This window comes from Porites lutea, chromosome 2 (assembly GCF_958299795.1).
Source record: "Porites lutea chromosome 2, jaPorLute2.1, whole genome shotgun sequence".
NCBI classification, from domain to species: Eukaryota; Metazoa; Cnidaria; class Anthozoa; order Scleractinia; family Poritidae; genus Porites; species Porites lutea.
The window spans coordinates 15,148,131-15,169,343 of NC_133202.1; the positions used below are offsets into that span (position 1 = coordinate 15,148,131).

The 21,213-nt window shown below is 37.4% G+C and overlaps 1 protein-coding gene and 1 long non-coding RNA gene across 2 annotated transcripts; one reads left to right on the forward strand and one right to left on the reverse strand.

Moving 5' to 3' along the window:
* The first annotated feature begins 619 nt into the window (after positions 1-619).
* Positions 620-12,967, forward strand: LOC140927833 (tyrosine aminotransferase-like). Its single transcript, XM_073377518.1, has 13 exons — positions 620-1,343; positions 3,994-4,137; positions 4,467-4,571; positions 4,849-4,916; positions 5,858-6,016; positions 6,800-6,938; positions 7,994-8,046; positions 8,288-8,370; positions 8,786-8,855; positions 9,025-9,153; positions 10,675-10,758; positions 10,965-11,063; positions 12,263-12,967. Exons 2-13 carry the CDS (start codon positions 3,999-4,001, stop codon positions 12,377-12,379), a joined length of 1,245 nt encoding a protein of 414 aa, XP_073233619.1. The 5' UTR covers positions 620-1,343; positions 3,994-3,998; the 3' UTR covers positions 12,380-12,967.
* Positions 5,861-19,657, reverse strand: LOC140927834 (uncharacterized). Its single transcript, XR_012164585.1, has 5 exons — positions 19,366-19,657; positions 12,191-12,383; positions 8,790-8,824; positions 6,774-6,931; positions 5,861-5,971 (listed from the first exon to the last, which is right to left on the reverse strand). It is a non-coding gene; the product is annotated as an uncharacterized lncRNA (long non-coding RNA).
* Between the last annotated feature and the right edge of the window lie 1,556 nt (positions 19,658-21,213).

The window sequence follows — 21,213 nt, forward strand, 5'->3', positions numbered from 1 at the left end:
TCACACTATTTATATTGTTACTTCACAGATCTGAATTAAAACCAGAACAGATTCTCTTCGATGGTTAATTAAATAAGGTAAAACAGAGCTAATACTTTGGTGAATGTGTTTGGTGGACAAAGTAGCAACTGCTTTCGAGTAGGCCACCACCTACTTTAGAAGTAATATATCAAACATGAGATGCAGTGTTTCATCACCAGATGAAACACCGAGAAGAGAGTTGAAAATACGACGCGCAGCGGAGTATTTTTGACGAACTTCGAGGTGTTTCATCTGGTGATGAAACACTGTGTCGAATGTTTGATATTTCTTCTCAAACAAAATCATTTTTGAAGGAGAAATTAAGGATGCAAATACTAAGCAGTGTTTCATCCGATTTCCAAACACTCATTAAACATTAATTTCCTTTGTATTTTCTTAATGAATTATTAATGAGTTTGAGAATAAACAAAAACGCACTGAGCTTAATTAATTGAGAAATAATCGAGCCTATATATTTTCCCAAATGGTTCAACTTTTTTAAACTTCCAAAAGTTAAACGACTCCTCATTTCTAAGTGACATGCAAAATCCAGAAAATCACAAAATACAGTATGGATAATTTTGCAAGCCAATTTTATTCATATGAATGAAAGAAAAGATCGTGAGGCAAAGGTCCCCCGTTTTTCACACGCACGTACCGCTATGAAAATTTCCAAAGCGATTTGGGGCCTATTTTCCCATTCTACTTTGAGGATAAGACCACTGGTATGTTCTCTAATAGGAGACTGAGTAAAATGAAAACGCGCTTCAGCCACGAGGAGAATCCGTGACCCGGAAGTCAGTTTTTCGCTGATAAGATGGATTTCTAACTGACACATCAAGTTTGAAACTCGTTTTACTCCTGTTTGACGTTATAACAAAACATGAAACCAGACCACTGAAAGAGAGAAAAGATCAACTTCTGATTGTTGTTTCTGAAGTACGGGGCGTCAACATTCTCTTTGCTTTATATACTTACCAATGCCATGATTAAGGTGAAAATCTCACTCAAATGGAAGCGCATTTTTTGCTCACCGGGCTGTGTTGAGAATGCGGAAAAGGAACTTTCCTTCTAGATCCTTTGTCTCATGCTGAGATCCCAGGCACGTGTTACGCGTAAGGAAATCCGTAAGGAGGTGGGTTGGAGGAGTGTCGTGGGTGTGACAGCTGCCTAGCCAATCAGATAGCGATTACATAAGAAAGTTATTTGTTATGCATGAATGGACAGAACGTTGGCGAAGTTTCTTTGGCTGTTGTTTTCTATCGTGCTGTTGTTTTCGGTGAAATTTTGGCGTTAGAGAAACTCAAAATACCATTTCAAAGGTAAGTACTGCTGCTTTAATCATGATAAAATGTAAGATGTAAAGAGCTTTAAACCTCCGTGGCTATTTCATTGAGTAGGGTCGTTGTTTTATTCTAACTGACTGCGGATGTTGCTCAATTTCATTGACTCATGAAGTTTGGACATTGAATTGAGTTTGCTTGGATTATCGATAATTTTAAGCAACAGAAAATTAAAAGCCGCTTCTTTTCACATTTTTTCCACCGCAACAATAGATTTGCCAAGTATTAAACGTTTCTATCTTGACATGCTGTCTTTGGTTTCGAAAATTGGTTTGGATTGAAAATATCAGGGAATTATGTTTATGGCTTCCCGTTGTCAACCCTCTCACTTATGCTGATTAGCTTACAGTTCCATAACGCTTACTTAGAACTTACTCTGAGACAGAGATGAAAAGTTAAGGCAATATTGTACTAGTTTGTGAAATTTGTTGTTTTTGGTGTCCGGCGTTGAGTTGTTGGGCATTTTTGATCATGTCCGCACACTTGACTCATCAAAGCAAGCTCGTACTATTTGCTTTTTGAACTGAATAAATTTCCAAGTATCATTTGGGTAAATTGTTCCTTGTAACTTACTTTATTACAGGTTTATTGGGAGAAATATTTCTCATTTTTCAGTTCATTCCGGACAAACGTACACCTTCTTATCACATTTAAATCATGTAAGTCGTCGCGATGATAAACAGAGGCAAATCTACGGGAGTTAGCTTAAAATTAGTTCACGCGGCCACGGCAAGAGGAACCAGGAAGAACAGTGCCGACTGCAAAATTTTACGGGCCTTGAAGCGAACGCAATTTTTCACGCAGAAGAAACATTCTTTCACTTATTCAGTATCTTGCTTTATGTATCGCATACGAAGTAAAAAATGCTTTCACGCCACTAAGTCGACCTCGTCGTCAAGTGCCTGTATAATACTTAATCTTAACATTGCAGTGGTTTGTCTTATTAACAAACGTGCACTACAGAAAATCTGAAAAAAAGTCACCATGTTTAGAGGTCGATATATTTTGACCTACGAAGATGCCCTTCATCTCCTAAAGGTCTTTGACCCTACACCAAAGCTTTTCAACATTCAGCTATAAGTTATGCCCATATTTACTACGTTTCACGAGTCAATCTTCTTCGCTTGTCCTGCTTGCAGCCTGTTTTTGGCCATCAAATAAGCTTAACTGTTAAAACACAAAAAAATATACTAAAATTGAAAGTTTTCTTTTCCTTTTGTACAAAAGGTCACAAAATATCTAAGGACTGGTCGTGCCACGCAATAAGCTATTATATTGCTTACATACTTATGTAATCATTGCATGTTGACTCCGTTTTCGAGTTGCCTCAAGCGTGTTTTTTTTTTGTTCAAAACAATGCTAAATCTCTCATTTGGAAATAGATTATTATTTTCATGCAATAAAACACATTTTCAGGAAAAAGGTTTTGCACGTCCCCTGATTTTGAACCTTTGAAAGAGATCGAGGGCTTTTGGAATTCGGAATAGCGCTTGACTATTAGTGAGGACATAACTTTTTTGAGGCTGGTACAGCAACCACGTATTGCAAACAAAAGCAATTTACTGTAAGTTGAGTATTGCCATTTGTTTTTACAGTATCTTATGTTGAAATCTATAAATTTCATTCTTTTTTTTTGGAATGTGTTTGTTGATAAGGGTCATTCATTTACCTTATTGCGCAAAGCCGTCGAAGTTGCTCCTGGGAATTCTTTTTGTTTTTGAGCTTAAAAACAAAAATATTCAATGGGCAAGATGAGACGGTAACACGAGTATGCCACAAATGAATCTACCCTTATTTAGCTATTATATTTTAGTTGACATTTGGTGACAATTAGGTCTGGTTTACACAAACGATACAAACACCACTGCAAAGTTGTATACCCATGCAGAACAACAGGCAGGTCTTAAACAATCCATTGTGATTAGCGTTTTTATCTCTTATCTGACTTAATAATTTTGTAAGGCCAGATGATTTTGAAACTAAAACTTTTAATTAGCAGTTTCAATAACTGTCATGTCAATGTATTTTGAAGTTTAATAAGAAATAGGTATAATCCAGGTCAGACAGCTTAACCAGCAAATAAATGTAAACAATATGAACTGCCTTGCCTTTAATCCATGCATACAGCAGCTATAGCGTGGCTTAATTAATATTGGCAAAGTCATTGTGACATCATTCTTTAGATTTTAACTCAACTGCATACGAGTTTGCCCAAATAAGGTTTCAGAGTTTAGGTAAAAGAGCAAAATGTAAAGATTTTGAGCTAAACAGTACCATTATGGTAAAATGCATACGCACGCCATCAATCAAAAGAAAAACAATATTTATTTGTGGTCAAAATATACAACCATCACTTCTGAGTCAATACTAGTATTCAATGTTTTTCAAATGCCTTTTTCTCCAATGTAAGATTGAACTTAGCCCTTTACTTTAAACTAAAAACCACCATTATTTCAAGAAAAGGTATATGAATATGTAACCTACGTAGCTTTACCGAAAACCCGGGCCAAAAAACCCTTCTGTGAGAAAAGTCTGGATATTTTTGGACAAAGGGCAGTACAAAATCACATTGGCACTGGGACACAAATATGAAGTGAAAACTCTCTCTCTCTCTCTCTGTCTTTTTCAGAAAGAATGTCAACTGCAAAAAGAAGAAGATGGCACATTCCAGCCTCGGTAACAGCCACAACAACATTCAATCCCATTAGATCTATTGTAGATAGAATGAAGATTACACCCAACCCTGAGAAGCAGATGATTGCTCTATCTATTGGTAAGTTATTTCAATATTAAGACAAGGGTGATGGAGGTAAAAATGTAAAGCAAGAAATGTGTTTGAGTAAAGAAAAGAAGATGCCACACCCACCAAGTTTGGATATCACATTAAACATTACATGCAAATAATGTATATTGGTAAGTTACTTTAACACTATTAGAGAGAGGTGATAGAATTAATAATGTGAGGCGAAAAATGTGTTTGTCAAAAGAAAACAAAGTGCCACGCCCACCAAGTCTAAAGTCTAATTTATTATTAGTTTATTATTCATTACTAGGTTAGAAAACTTTTATCAACTGAGGCCTTGTTTTGCCTTAATACTTCAGGGGATCCATCAGTGTTTGGAAATCTTACACCTTGTGATGAGATGGTGGAAGCTGTTGTGAAGTGTGCAAAGGAGTTTAAACATAATGGATATGCTCCATCTACAGGTACCTGTCCAAACACAGTTGGGCAACTGTTGCTTTTAAATTTGTCTGAAATTTTTGGCCCATTTCATGAATAAAAAAATACACACACAAGTAATGTTCAGCGATACATGATCATGGGCAGGGTCAAATAAGGCTTGATAAAGATGTTAAACCAGTAAATGCCAACCATAAAAAAAACTGAAGTTGCCTCAATTTCCTGCTTTGATTTCTGCTCTTCTCAAGCCACAAATTAATATCTCTGCAAAGAGAAATTACTAAGAAATTATTTTTGTTGCAGGTTATGTTGAAACTCGCAAAGCCATTGCCACTGAACATTCTTATCCTTTTTCTCCACTTACTTACAAGGTAATATATTTTTTAAAAAACAATAACTTATTATGTTTTCATTAGAACATTGATTCTTTAACACCAGTCTCCCTACCAAATTATCTTATCTACCCTACCCACCCTCACCTACCACACATGTTACAGTTTAGCGAATGACTCAATTTGACTCGCTCACTAAAACTCTTGCGATAATATGATGAACAGAACCTTACCATCAGTAAGATCCTGGCAACTGAACAGAAAATTAGACTAAAAAGTCACTAAATTAAGGACAGTATGGCTATAGTAATTAAGGCATGACCATATGTCTGTTGCCATGTCCCTACCATGTCCCCCCCCCTCCATTATTAGTGCACTCAGGACAAAACAATTCCCTAGAGTGACATTTTGGCACATAAGAATGAAAGACGTTGGACTACTCGTAAACTTCTATAGTTTATATACTTAAATGTTAAAAATGGTTGTGAAAAGGGTAAAAAGAGGGACAAATAGAAGAATGTCATGAATGAAATTGGGGGCCAAAACTGGCATCTTTCAAAGAGGTGAAATTTGAGATTGCTTTTTACAAGAACTGGTGCAGTCACCATTTGATTTTAAATTGATACATTTTAGAAAATGGTATTGAAAGGAATAATAAATATTAAAAATAAAGTTGCTGTACATCATACAAGTCACTCATCAATATTACTTTCATATTGCGGGTTATGAGCTGTAATAATTTAGCCATTTTAGGCGCATTTCACTTCGAAACAACTGTCCCATGTCTGCAGTTTTAGCTCTTCAGTTTAAAAATTAGCTGACTTGGCATTTTAAACACAGTTCTACAGAATCTAAATACCACATTGCCGAGTCATTAAGTGTTCATTTTGCTTTGGAACTCAATACCCTCCTTCTTTGAAAGTCTCAATCTGCATGAAATCTTTACATTAGTGTAAACTGAATGTTTTTTTCTTCACCAGGATGTAGTTTTAGCATGTGGTTGTTCAGGAGCTTTGGAGCTTGCTCTTGATGTTCTGCTCAATCCAGGTGACAACGTTCTCCTGCCCAAACCAGGCTTCTCTATCTACCAGACACTGAGCATATCAAGAGGTCATGAAGTTAGACACTATAACTTAATGGTAAGAAATGATGTTGTCAGGCTCTCTTCTAACCTTAGTCAGGGCATCTGTAGACATAATTATGGTTATGAAGGCAGGTGACTGGCAAAGTCCAATTTACTGTAGAAAATCATTAAGTGCTGGCTGGTAACCACCTAAAAAACCAGCTACTTTGAGGTCTGAGCACTACAACTACAGCTACAGCACTTAACCGCCAATCCACCTACTTTTACCTTCAAAACTTAATGAGAACCCTGGAAAATTAGCAGTGGGAAAAATTTGCTAGTCACTTCTAATAGAATGTGATTCTAAAATGTAACAGTATGCTCAGACTCATTAAGTCCAGTCATCTCTACAGCTCAAGAATAAGGGTACCGGCCCTTTCAGCACTAGGGGTCCTGGATAATTATTTATGATTACAAGATAAAAAGATAACCATTGTTATGAAAAACAAAAAATAAAAAGTTTATAAAAAAATTGTTAGTTTAGTCCCATTGGATTCATATATTCATTTTGCCAATAACCATTAAAAGACATTTTACAGTATACATTTATATATACATTAAAGAAGATTTATACACACTATTCTATTTACAAATCTTCAAAATGGTAATGGCAAGGAAACCTATAGCAAACCTGGGGAATGGGATAGTTCATTCTATTTCTGGGTTGCTGCAGAATTATTCATATTAGACACCTATGAAAGGAAAATGAATACTAATAGCCCAACAGGTTTTGTTAGAAGAACGTTTTAGCAAATTATATGATGAAGACTTACTAACAATAATGGCACGTGTGTTTTAGCCTGACAGGTCTTGGGAGGTTGACCTTGATCACCTTGAATCCCTGATTGATGATCGAACCAAAGCAATTGTTGTGAACAATCCTTCTAACCCTTGTGGCTCAGTGTACTCTAAGGAACACTTAGAGGCTATCCTGGAAGGTACATATAAAAAGCATGTATTAAACTGCATGAGAATAAACAAGTGGCTTGGCTTCTGCATTAAAGTGTTAAGCCCTGTGCAAACAGACACAACATTGTTGGCCAGCAACTCCCAGCATTGTTGGGAGTTGTTCCGTCCATTTGCACGTAGCTAAAAGTTTCACCGGTTTCAAACTTAGTGCAACAGCTCCCAACAACACACTGCAAACAACATGCAACAGGGTGTGCAAACAGACAAAACACGTAACAACCAACAACGTTGGCAGTTGTTGGCCAACAATCTTGTGTTTGTTTGCACGTAGCATTAACCACAAAATAAATAGATTTAACTGTCATTAATAGTTATATGAAAATGCCTTTGGAGTGTTAGCAGCAGCGCTGATTGGGCCAACACAAGGAAATTGAAATAAAAAATTATGATGTCTAAGGTATGCAGATAGTTCGAGTAAAACCCATGACCACTTGATTAAATCTAGCCTGCAGCGCAAGAGCAGGCATTTGTTTTTACAAAAACTCAGAGGTACATTGATCGCAGCTGCCATCTCATAAGCAATTGAAAAACTGACAACCTCTCCCTTGGAATCATTTTTTTTCCTTGTCCCAGCTCTCTGTCAAGGGAGAACATTAACAGTAAGTTGTTGTTTGCACTGCAAAATATGCCTGCTTTGCGGTACGCAAGTCAGGAGTAAATCAATGTTGCTGTATTGATCGAGCTGATACTGTACTATGCACTGTGATGGTAAATTAAACTGGAAGTGAAAATAATATTAATCTGCTCTCTTGATAATAGACGCCAAGTTATTAACATAAAGTAATTAGGTTCCACTGTGTCATTTGCTCTCCAGCAAGGTGTTTTTGTACCATGTGACTCCTTATAGCTGCAAAGGGCTCATGGCCTAGTTGTCCATTAGTTTGTGACTAAAAGAGTAGTTGGTTGACTGATATGAATTAACCTGGCTTTGTGGAAAAATGTTCAACCAAACTCAACTCAGATGACTTCATGCTATTTATACTGCTGAGTCTTGATCCTAATCAGTGTGTCTGTTGTTTCCTAGTGACTGAGCGATACATGCTTCCCATTATTAGTGATGAGGTTTATGAGTATGCTGTAAGTACTGTAGGTACAATGTTATTTTATGCATGCAGATACAAACAGTTAAAGCTTTCAAATTCAGACCACACAATTATAATTAAGGAAACGGCCACTTTGAAGGTCCAGTAATTGGGTATTTTTATAAACCCCTCAGACTCAAATGCAAGCTAGTATATCCATGTTAGCCAGTTGTAAAAATAATTTTGAAATTTTGCACCTGTCCAGTGTAAAACCAAATCATATGTCTTTTTTTAAGGTATTTCCTGGACACAAGTTCTATCCTCTTGCACAGTTGTCAGAGAATGTTCCCATTCTAACTTGTGGAGGAATTTCCAAAAGGTAACCAAACCTGACATCTTCCACCATGAAAATCCAGAATTGGAGATAAAAAGGAAAAAGAAAATGCACTTCATTTAGATGAAAGTGTACTGGGGATACTGTTTTTATATCTCCTACTTGAAGACGGGACCACTACATTAAGTGGTCATAATTTTGTCGAAGCCAGGCGAAGTAGCTAATTATTTTCTACTGCAAAGGCACTACATTCTTCTCCAATATTATTATTATCAGACCCTGAGTTTTGTGCCCCTACCTGGTCCATGGAACAGAACCGGTGACCTCCTGCAGCTGCTCTCCAGCGATCTACACTTTACTGACTGAGCTTACAGTATATCCTGCCACAGTCAAAAAGTAAAGAACTTGAAAATTTGTTTTTTACAAGTTTGAAATAATTGGTTGACACTTACTGTTTTAGATACCTTGTTCCTGGCTGGAGACTTGGTTGGGTTCTCATCTACGACAAAAATCAAGCATTTGAAAGTGAGGTATGGTTAAAAAAGTTAAAATTGTTGACACTCATCAAATATGGCACACACAGTTCCACAGATCTGTATAAACATCCCTCTCAATCTTGCTGTCTATTTTTTTGAAAAGTGCTGAGAGAGAGAATAGCGATCTGTCTCATTTTGAAATCTCTATAACTGTTTGTAATAGGTGAAGCCAGGGTTAATAGCCCTATCACAGCAAATATTGGGTCCTAATACTCTTGTCCAAGGTGCTCTGCCAGCGATTTTAGCAAACACACCATCAAGCTTCTTTGAAAATACCATGCAAGTCATTCAGGTTAGTACTAAAGTACACATTTTAACCCAGTGTAAGTCGGGGAGGCTCTACCCAGAGCCCAGGGGGGTACTCTGAATTTCAAGTGACAGGCCAGGGATGATCAAAAGGGGAAAAAATTAAAACCCCCAAAAAATCCATTGGGCTTCAACCAAGACCCCAAAAAATCCCTAGACCAAAACATTATTACCCATGCTTAATTTCCAAGTCGTAAAAATTGCCAAAAAGCATTGAATGATATAACATGAAAAATGGAAAAAATTAGTTTTGAATACCCAAATAAGATCTGTACTTAAATAAAGCTACCCAAAAAGAATCCCAAAATCGAACATTTGAAACCCCAAAAAAATCCTTCGACCATCCCTGTCACTTGAAATCCGGAGTACCTCCTTGGGGTCGCGAGGTCCAATGAACCCCTTAACATTTTATGTATCGTCTTTGACGGAAAAAGCACCCCTTTCGTCTACCTAGCTTCCATTGACAAATATTACCCCTTTCACGTACCTAGTCTAGAACTTTGCATCTCTTTTAACTGCTGTAAATACACAGGTCTTTTAAATATGAAATAAATCACAAAACCAGAAAATTTTCTTGACTTTTTAACAGCCACAAGATCCTTTTGTAGCCTTTTTAGGTATTTTACAGACCAGAATGAGATTTCCCTACCCTTTTATAATAATTATTAGGCTTCAACTAGTGAAATCCCTACTCTTTCATATACCCCTGAAGAGGGTACTAATTTTGGGCAGAGTCTCTCTATATAAGCCATTATGCTTCCTGGGCTTAGTCCCTGCCAAACATTAAAATAAAGTCACCTATTATTAACCAGAATGTTTATCAGAGAGCACATGAGAATATAGAGAGCATGCAGAGTTATCAGACAAGATGAATTCTCCTGATCATTTGCTAACTTCTCCCAGCTGCTTTTCCAGGGGATCAGACAAAAGAAAATACAAAAAATCTTTGTGTTCATACATGTACTTCAAGGGTAAAGAGAGAAGTCAAGCCCTAAGTAGCCCTGTTCAATCCTCAAGCTTCTAAAACTAAAACACAAGCATCAAATTAAAGGGGTATAGGTTTCCCCAAGTCAATATTGGTGTTGAGGAAGTATTAAGGCACAAAATTTTCTCTATGAACCAAGTTGAGATTGAAAAGCCAACATTTTAAGTGTAAGAGGAAACCCAAGGGCTAGCATGTGTAAATAGTTTTTTCAATCTTTTTATGATGGTCAATTGACTTTTAATAAGTAAGTTGATTTAAAGAATAACCAAAGTTTTGTACACACCATCAGGCAGCATTAGCTATCACATTAAAAAGCATGTAAATTTTAAGAAACATAAAAAAAAGCTCAACTTACACAACTCCTCATGTGTGGAGCAAAAGACATTAGACACGACAGCTGATACAGTACTAACTTATCACTATGTCACTACTAATTTGATATATAGCTTCATATGCAGCCAGCATGAGTAAACTGCTAAACTTTAGATTTGTTTTACTAATATTTGTTACAATTTCTTACAGAAAAATGCTGAAATATGTTATGAGGCGCTCCTTAGAATTCCCGAACTCAAGCCCATAATGCCTTGTGGAGCAATGTACATGATGGTGAGTTACAAATAATTGGGAAGGATTAGGGTGTTTCAATTGAATTTCATCCGAAGTGTAACACTGTACATTTACTTCTAAGATGGAAGCCAGTGCTTACAACTTACACAACAGGCCCCCTTTGTAACATTGCGATTTCTCATTATTTAAACCTACAGTTATGAGGAATAAATTTTTAGCTTTCAATATCAAACTCCACGTTTCAGGTTGGTATTGATATCCCCAAGTTGGATGGCATTTTGGATGACCTTGATTTCACAGAAAAGCTAATATCAGAACAGTCTGTATTTTGCCTTCCTGGAAAGGTAATTTAATGACAATTTATGTCTTTTTTACATTTACTTACAAAATTTGTAAGGTATGATTTAAGGGCCTAATTAAAACTCATGTCAGGTTGCATTAAGAAGCACTGCATTGTGTAAAACAGACATTGTGTCTTGTATCGTAGATCAGTTACGCAAATTACTTAAAAATAAACAGTCCATGTCAACAACAATCCAAATTAATGTCAATAAATAGCCAAAAAAATCCCTTTTCGTCAGTGGAATAAAAAAAAAACTAAAACTTTAAGCTAGTCAAGGGGGCAGTCACATTTGTTGCTCACAACAGTCTAAAACAACCCTAGGATGTCAATCTTCCAAGAAAGCAGCAGAAGCTAACAGTTTATCACAAAATCACTTATCGTTCATCCAAAATACATGAGCATCTGAATGTAGCAAGAAACATACAGTTGAAACTCCATGTGCGACCACTTCTCGTAGGTAGCCACACCTATCCAAAACTCCAAAATTTTCCCAGTAAAAGCCTTGAGTGGTAATGAAACCTAACTTGCAAGTATATACTAGCTATGCTAGTAAGAGTATGCAAAGAACTTTTATAAGTGACAACATGAAACAAATTAAAGCAAGTCATATCACAGGGTGCAAAGAAAGTCATTTTTTACTGCTTGCCATTCGGCCAAGCTGAAGCTAGCATTTACTAGCCCAAACGTCATTTCAGCTAGCCCCCCCAAATTTTTGATGAGCAGAAATGATTTCACAGTTGTTCTGTAAGTTGAATTCCTCAAAATACTTCACTTGCCTGTCAGGCAAGTTGAGAACAGAATTTACTTGCCCGATAGCAAAATCCACTAGCCCCGGACTACTTGCTTTGCATGCTGTATCATGTGTATTATCTTATATTCTTTGCCAAAAAGATGTCGGAACCAGTGGCAGAAATAAGGGGGTGGGAGGGGGGTGGAGGCCCCCCGGCCCCTCCTATGGATCTGCCACTGGGAACCTCTTCTCTAAAGACTCCTGTAGGTTGATCCTCTTAAAGGATCACTTCCTGGTGAGCGAACTCTAAATGTTCACTTTAAGGGAGGTTCCACTGTAATATTCCTTTTCTCTGCTTGATATTAAAAATATATTTAATCAAAATAAGTTGTACTCACTCAGCCCAAAGTTTCACATTTGTGTGATAAGTTGATCCACTAATACAAGCTCTGATGCTGTGTCTGTTTTAGTGCTTTCAGTATCCCAACTTCTTCCGCATTGTCCTCACAGTACCTGAAGCTATGACAGAGATGGCTTGCAAGAGAATAAATGACTTCTGCAAAAACCACAGGAAGAGTGATGCTTGAAATCCTGTCAGTAGATAACATTGGTTATTCAATACAGCTACTGAATACGGTCATAAGTAGGTAATTTAACAAAAGTCAGGGTTTCAGGAAATACATTAAGAGCTTGGAGAATTTGTAACAAATTTCTTGATACCATCCATTTGCAGCAAATTGGAGGGAAAGGGGCTGCACACAATTCAGGCAGGGTGCAAAGAAAGTCAGTTTTACAGCTTGCCATTCAAGGAAGCTGCACTTAAGCATGTACTAACCCAAAATTCATTTCAAGTAGCCTGAAAATAAATTTTCGATGACCAGGATTGATTACTGACAGTTCTTCTGTAATTTGAATTCCCCAAAGAACTCTGTTGGGCAAGTTAAGAACAGAATTCACTAGCCCAATAGCAAAATTCATTAGCCCCTGGCTACCAGACACTACTTTCTTTGCACACTGACAATTGTTTTCAAACTTTTTTATTGCCCCTTTAATAGTTTGCTTGCATTATCAAGTACAGTGTACAGATCAAAATTAATGGTCTCAACATTCTCTCAACAGCTGGGTAATACTGAGCTCTGAGTTTAGTCCACCCATTTTTGTTACTACAGTATTTTCTAAATTCTCCTTTTGAAATATGTTTTTTACACTTACTCTTTACACAATATCTCTGCATGCTTTTTCAAAATTGCCTATTATTATTTTTACTTTTTGTCCATGTCTTTTTGTTCTGGCAGTCTTGAGACATATTTCCTGGCAAAAACCATTAAAGTGAAAAAGTGCATAAAAATAACATGATTTATTGAAAAACTCTGTTATCCTATAATGTTTGAAACATTTTGGAATATGTTTAAAAAGTGCATGCTTTCTGAATTACCCTAGTTTTTGCATGCAGCTGACATGGTGTAATCCACCAAATGGATTACATTTTTTATTTATAACAACTTGATACATTAGGAAATGGACTTGTTTGTTTCTACAGTAGGGTTACAAATTTTAAGCACATCACAAAACAATTGTATTTTCAGTAAAAATGAATGCTGCTTGCACCATTGGCTGATTAAGATATTTGCACATGTCCATGCATGCATAAACATGCAAAACGTAAAGTAAAAGTGTAAAAACAAGAAGTTTAAAAATATATTCGCTAAACAGTAAGTGTATTTAACTGGAAAATATTTATGTTATTAATGTAAATTTAAAAAGGAATGCTTTGATAATGCAGAGACCTTGTAACGCAGAGAGCTTTCTTTTTGACAAGATATTTATAAACACGTGGTTAACGTAATGACCTAATAACACCCCCTCTACGTTTTTAACACTGTATTAGACACCCCTCTAATAAACTCCCCCTGTCTAATAGATGACCCCTTTTGAGGATTACTCCAAAATGCTGGAAATTACAAAAAAGGAGCAAAATCATTCAATTCATGCTTGATTTGTATTTTTGTGTTTTATTTGCCACACAGATAAAGTATATGATTACAATTACAAAAAAGATGCAAAAAAGTAGAAAGCAATGGCAGGGAGACCTAAAGGAAACTACATAGCTGATCTTAATTAGGCCTCCTCAATTACAATTTTCCAAATACAACACAAAAAATACGGCGACGGATACAATTATTATCAAAAGCAAATTAAAGTAACAATATATATTTAAGGAAGTTTACAAATATTGAATATCAAACAGTTTTTCCCAGATTTTTCTTAGAATGTAATAATATATTATATTGATCTTGCTCAGTGTCAAGTTTAAAGTAAGGATAGACTAACAATGGCAACACAATAACCCTGAGCAAGGATTCTGACATCAAATTGTTGGGATTTGAAAGAGCGATATAGACTTCTAGAAGGCCTAGACGTATTAGTTGATAGACTGGATATTCTGCTATTTTTAAACTCTTTTGATATTTTTGCCAAAAGCACATTAGTTTTGTTACAGTTACGAGAATAAAGACCTCCTATCTATTAAACACTCCCACTTGGACCCCTAAAATTAAATAGACACCCCAGGCATTTATTAGGTCTTGTACAGTATGTAAACAAGCTTAAACAGGGTTGCTGCTTAGATTTCAAGTTGCCAGGTATAATATGCAATCAGTAGGTAATTATGTTCCATAATATAAAACAGTTAGGGATTTCTTTGGGTTATTTTCCTGTTTGCCATGAAAGTAGCTGAGAGGTATGCTTATAGTAGCAGGAGAAAATCCCTAGCTCTTGGCCCTTAGTGTTGGCCCCGCACTGTTTAAAATATTATATTATTAGTGCATCCTTAGCAAATTTATGTGATGCAATATTTAGATTTAGAGATGTTTTTCAGAAATGCTTATTATATTATTTTAACTTGACAACCACGGGTTTGGTTTAAAGTGATGCTAAGATGGTCAAGTATTCTTGGTCTGAAACCACCGGACATGGCAGTCATGTTAATTGACAAAATACAAATTTTTTCCAGAAAAAAGAGGAAAAGAGAAGAAGACAACGCTTATGTTCTTGTCAACAAACATGGCCACTGTGACGTACATGTATTACTATATATACCAAGAGCAAAATGATAGACATTTATTTGCTAACATATACTCAGAGAAATGCTTTCCATGATCTGACAGGAATTTGTTACGGCCATAATTACATGAAAAGGAAAATAACTAAAACCAATGTTTACATTTTGTTATCATTATGCTTTCCCAAGGCTTTAGCAGTCTTATGGTCAATGTACATACATGTAATATTATCAATAAAGAAATTTAGTTATGCATAGTCCTGAAAAGTTTATTTGTGTACGTATGTACTTGTTATGGACCAAATTAAAATTAACTGCATTGGAATATTTTGGCCTTTTAAGTCACTGCTCATCCTCACTATTGTGCAATGTAGACAAGCTGATAGCTGATATAAGAAGAATAAGGTATAAAAAAGTATTACAGATGTCAGCAAGAAATATCTAAAATGTTGAACATGAGTAGGAGTGTTCTCTCAGTCAGACTTTCGCTTTACAAGTGAACAGAAATCTGATGATCAAACTACAGCTTTCACATTCATGATAACTCAACCATACAGTGAAGTCTTTTAACCTTTTTCCTGTATGCCTTTTACACTTCACTGAAATAAAGCAAAGATGAAGTGCCAACTGACTACAGCTTAACACCTTCAACAAAGTCATACAGTCTCTTACTCGTTTTATTGACAACAACCTCTTTCAAGTCAGCTTAAAAAACAACACATAATTTGCAATCCCTTGACTGACCCTGATCAATGGTACAATATGGAAAAAGTCAGCTTCGGAAGCTGTTTACGATAGAAAATTGACTTCATCATCAAGTCAGTTTTTTAAAGTAAATTCTTGTATAAAATTTCAATCCAGATTAAAAAACACTGATCTACAAACAATGATTTGTCTGGACTAAGTTATGTGGGTATATCAATGACCATCCCTGGGGGTACACCCCTGGACAACCAACAGGCATGCTGGGGCATTATATTTTGTTGTAAAACCTTGCCCAGAGCCTTGGAATTAGAGTGCATTTGTGTTTTAAGGCAAAAACCCAAGGTCCTGCCAGGGGATTTGCAAATGGTTTACCAACAGGTTGGTCAGCAATAATTATTCATAATGCATGGTTCAATTTGACCTGTTACCATGCCCCCTCCCCTGGCCACACCCCTTGGGATTTGCAATTTTTTTTCTCTCTTTATGGTCTATTCCCCATCCCCGGACATGCAAAAAGAGTCAATTCCCTACTGCTGGGCTCCTGATCAACCTCATATACAATTTTTGGAGTACATCTTTTGAGAGGAATATTGATTTCCATACAATGGCAAAACCTGGCATTTTTAGAACTTTTATAAATGTTTTCTAGAGTTAATTGAGAGAAGAATAACACAGTTAAAAATAATGTAGTTAAGATGTAAACAGCAGTATTAACATGTTTTTTGGTCTACTGCAGCTTGTAAGGTTTTTTTTTACTGAAAACATAATAAGAAAAAAAAATGAAACTGTCGCTAAAAAATCCTGGAGGTACCTTTTTGCAAATCCAGACAGATATATATTAAAAGCCTTGTTTCCATTTTCATATACAGTTTACAGTCTATTTAAGTAACTTGTGTTATTTTTAACTAGGCTAAATAAATATTTCTTTGATTCTTTGGCAAAAAAATTCATTTGAGTACGCATCATACAAACATTCGTTTGAAAATTTAAAACCTACCTTTAAATACAAACTTCAATTTTGATACATGTAGGTTATCCCTCTCCAAACACTCTCCGACAAATTCCTGCATTTGCCCCTGAAAATATGTAGTCTTGAGGTCTGCAGCCATTGTGCAAACTGCACACAAAATGACACATACTTCACAAAATCTAAGAGAAGTTGATTGCCCCACCCCCTGCTCCCAGGACAGGACTGCCCCAAACAATTCGCCACTCTCTTGCCCCAAAGGCTGCACTTGACCTGGGAGTTGCTTGCAGGAGGGGAGGATGGGGGAGTGTAAGGGAGGGATGGCTACAGGTCAAACAGGTCAAATTGAACGGTGTGCATAACATTAGAAGGTATTTGTGATTGTAGGCATACTCACCCAGGGGATTTACAAATAGTCTACCAACATGTTGGTCAGCAGTAATAATTCATAAGAGTAGGGGGTGTTTGTGATTCTAGGCAAACTCCCCAAGGTCCTACCCAGGAGATTTGCAAATGGTTTACCAACCACCCTGACCACCAGCTGGATTTCTTCTTGGTAGTCCTGAGTTCAAATCCTCAGCCACGATTGTAAAATAGCCACCTGGTTCACCTCTAGCCTGTGAACAGGCCCTTGGTCGAATGGGGAACTGGGGAGAGGGAAAATGCCTGTAGACAAACATTTGGGGGTGCCGTTCCACAGCACCCGTTGTGATCAGATCCTGTTGCAAGCTCCTATTGGTGACAACAATGACTGTTGACAGGTCTGATTGACGTCGGCCTTACAGTCGGCACAAAGCATGCAATTTGATCACAAAGTGGCAATAACAAAACAGTTTAAAGACTGTTAAGCTTATTTATTACCAAGGCATGAACTTCGCTCTTCAGGTAAAAGACTCACACTTTCTTTAGAAAAACTCAAAGCTGGAGTTTACCAAGTCACAATGCAATCCTCCATCGTTGATGCAGCTTCGGTTTAAGCTGCACTTCAATCTTATAATTTTGGATCTGTAAATCACTGTCCATGATAATTTTTAACCATTCTGCAAAGAAAACTAATGAGCTGGGCCCAGAATGATACAACATTGCAGAAAAACATTACATTCACGGACTAAAGAAAATCGCTTAGTTATTCAGACCCAGAGGGCACTTTGGAGAAAAGTAAGACCCTTGTTCAGCTGCAACAAAAAGCTTTACAAAGAGGTCAAAGAAAATGCCATTGCATCAGAGGGCAAATCCTGCAGACCAGAAACAAAAACCTCAGTATATCGACATGTGTGCCATGACCTCTCAGTGTGAAACAAGCGGCTAAAATCACATTTGCTCAGTGAAAATGTAGAACCTTCCAGAGCATGATCTACCCAGCAGAGGAAACAACTTATGGGAACAAGCAGCATTTTGGCATGAGGTAAAAGTCATGTAGGCCTACCTATAAATACCCCAAGGTGTAATTCCTGTTGGCGATTGAAGTGCTCTTGATCTCTTTCTACTTGTCTTTGGAACTTCACGTTCTGGAAAAGTCACGATAGTATCTGTACCTTTCGCATTTCAAGTTCGCTGATCGCAGGGGCTTGTAAAATTAGAAACTGAACAAGCAAGACAAACGGCCTGTCACGCACAAGTTAAGCAGCTTAAATCGGACAAGGTTTCTCCTTGCTTAAGTGGAAATCTTAAGGATTCAAATGCTTGCGCTTATACAACCTGTCTTGACCACTGTCAACCAGCAAGGTCTTATTCCTTGAAACGCCAAAGACCAGCACCCTATTAATTCTCTTACTGGAGATCAACTTTTTGCAAAATCGACAATGAAGCTTGTGTTCCATTTCACGCTGTTTTCAGATGGAGCAAAACACCACTCATTTCCCACTAATTTTCCCACACATGAAACTGATTGACAGATAACGATCTTACTGATAGATGATCAGCAGGATGATTACAAGAGGGCGGAATAGCAGCCTCAAATGTTTGTGTGCAGGCTCTCTCCCCGCCCCCTTTCCTCGCTATTTTTTCCCCAAACAGAGAGCCTGTTCACAGGCTAGTTCACCTCCTACCAGAAGGGATTCTTAACCATGTTATTTTCCATATTATTTGTTTCATTATCCCTGAAAAGCCCGATAAGGAGAGACAATAATAATTAAAGTATTATTACTATTGTTATTATTAAAATGCCACTGCCTTGGGCTTGAGCTGCCAAAAAAAGTAACAGCACTTCTCAGTTCTGTTGAAAAAACCCATGTTACTTGTACACCAGGGCCCAGTTGTTCAAAGGCAACAGGGTTAAATTTAATCCTGGTTTCTTTTCCTTTCGTTCAAAAGCATTTTCTTGGATATTTTTTTCTATTCCTTTTAGAGTATCCAATCATCAAATTGTATGTACAAAAAGAAGTTGCATTGAATTTGCTTTTCAAGTTTTCATATCTGAATTCAAAATTCGCACTAACTCTGGGTTATCTTAAACCAGCTTTGAACAACCCGGCCCAGGAAACACCAGAGATCTGGCTACAGTGTACAATAGTTGTGGTTTTGTGGTCTTCACATACTACAACTTAAAACGCCACACAATGCGAAGTAATTAAATGTTGCTTTATTTAAGGTCGTAGCAAAAAGGATAGTAAGTCTTTACACCAGTGAAAAACAACACACAGATAATATACCTATAAAAAATGTAAGAAAGGCCATGTTCACTGCTTCCACATTTGCAATCGCCAAAGGCGATCCGAAAGCAGGACTGCACGACCCTTCTTTTACTCTACACTGCTAATAGAGCATCACCTATACACGGAGCAAAAAAGAGCAATAGCAGGGAAAAGGGCCAAACCCTTGAACACAGAAAGTGAACGTACTCACGGCTGCATTCCCCAGACGCTTTGCATCATTTCCTGTTTCAAAGGCGATGGTATTTTCCAGTGAGAGCTACAAAGCGCTTGATCCCGTTCGCCATCTCTTCTCCGAGGTTTCTTGTGTTCAAGCTCAAATTCTCCCGTCGAACGTGAAAGAAAACCCCCAAAAACACACTCGACAGACCAAGGAAGACAGAGCTTTGTTTTAATGCCCAATGATAGAGCAAAACCCCCAGGTTAAGGCTCGGTTAGGGTTAGAAAGCCAGGTCCCACACCATAGCACAAGAAGTCGACAGCGAAGGGAGAGGAAGACGGGTGCAAACTGCCGCCTCATTTATTTGGCACAATAAACCAATCATGTTCCTAGTTCCAGGAATTTCTGGCCGAGCGTGGCCATGTGAGTCTGTGACCTCAGACGGACATGTCGAAACTTGTTAGCTGAAAACAATGCAACGACTCGCGGTCAATTTAATTTTACAAGTGCAGCTAATTGTTAACAATAGCTACACTTGTAATTTAGGCTTTGAGCAATTTCCTTCTAAAGATCCTAAAGATATCCACAAAGCGACGTATCAGTGAAATAGCTGTGAAAAGATGTGTATAAAACGTTATTAAAATGAGAAGACAAGTCCAATCACATTTTTTGTTATTTTTCGATAGAAATTTATACTATCAGGGGCAGTGTGACTGACCAATTGCATTAGGCCTTGTAAATCATCTAGCGCGGGGTTGAGTTCCCGCCATTTTTTCCCGCCTTTTTAAATCTACACGCAGTGCGGGAGCCTTCAAAATTCAAGATTTTTACTAAACCTCCGGAAGAAAGACGTAAGTCTGAAAAACAAGTTGCTGGACGCTACTATACCTTGATTACTCTTTTTGAACAAAAGAAAAATAATTGAAAACTGTTCAGTGATTTACGGACTGAATTCAATAAAAACTTTAAACTTGAAGTCTTAACACCTTACGATAGATCACAGCACTGAAGCAAGTGAAGCAGCTTTGCTTCGCGTGAGAGCCGATTATTTTCGGTTTTGCGGTTGTATAAAGCCATTTCGTTTTTTCCTACAAATTTGACTGTAATTTGCGGTTTTTCGGTCAGTGTAGCGTCCCAAGAGGTTGTCGGCTTTTTTCTTTGTCAAGAGCTGATTTCGATATTGCTTGTTTGTGGACCTTAAAGTTGAAGTCTGCGGTTTTTCATTGATTGGGGTTTTGTTGTTGTGTTTTGTTACCTTTTTTACCAAAAACCCGTGCCTTTGAGGTCTTGCGGTTTTCCGATATGCCCGAATGCCCCCTCAAGGTCTCAAGGATAAGCGGCATTCGTAACAGAATAATTTTTACACACACACACACACAAAATGGAAATGTGGATAGTTTGTGAACAAAACTGACTAGGTTAAAAAAAGTTCATAAGTTTATAAATACCTTGAATATCCGATCTACCATAGAAATGACGTCAAACTGTTCAATTGGAACCATTTCCTTCTTTAAGGAGGTTAGAGTTTGAAGAATCAAATAACTGAACTGAAGACGACTATCTTCTTTTTTAGTCTTCTTGGCAAACACTCTCTGACAAATTCCTGCATTTCTCTTGCCCAAAAGGCAAGGGGTGGGGGGGGGGGGGAAATGTAAGGGAGGGATGGTAACAGGTCAAATCGAACCGTGCATAACATTAGAGGGTGTTTGTGATTGTAGGCATACTCACCCAGGAAGGCTTACATACTAGGCTTATGCACCTACCAATGTAAAGCTGGAGCGGGGGGAGGGAGGGAGGGCATGGGGTGGGGATTTGACATTTTTCAAAAATTTGCCGTCAAATTCCCTGCCCACGGGCAAATCATTCCAGTCAAATGC

What these genes read in the sequence shown, in the direction of transcription:
- LOC140927833 (XM_073377518.1), top strand. Translation starts at nt 3,999, where the DNA reads ATGTCAACTGCAAAAAGAAGAAGATGGCACATTCCAGCCTCGGTAACA. An exon ending in TTTCTCCACTTACTTACAAG is followed by an intron (nt 4,917 to 5,857) that starts GTAATATATTTT and finishes TTTCTTCACCAG; the next exon opens with GATGTAGTTTTAGCATGTGG. An exon ending in ATGAGGTTTATGAGTATGCT is followed by an intron (nt 8,047 to 8,287) that starts GTAAGTACTGTA and finishes TCTTTTTTTAAG; the next exon opens with GTATTTCCTGGACACAAGTT.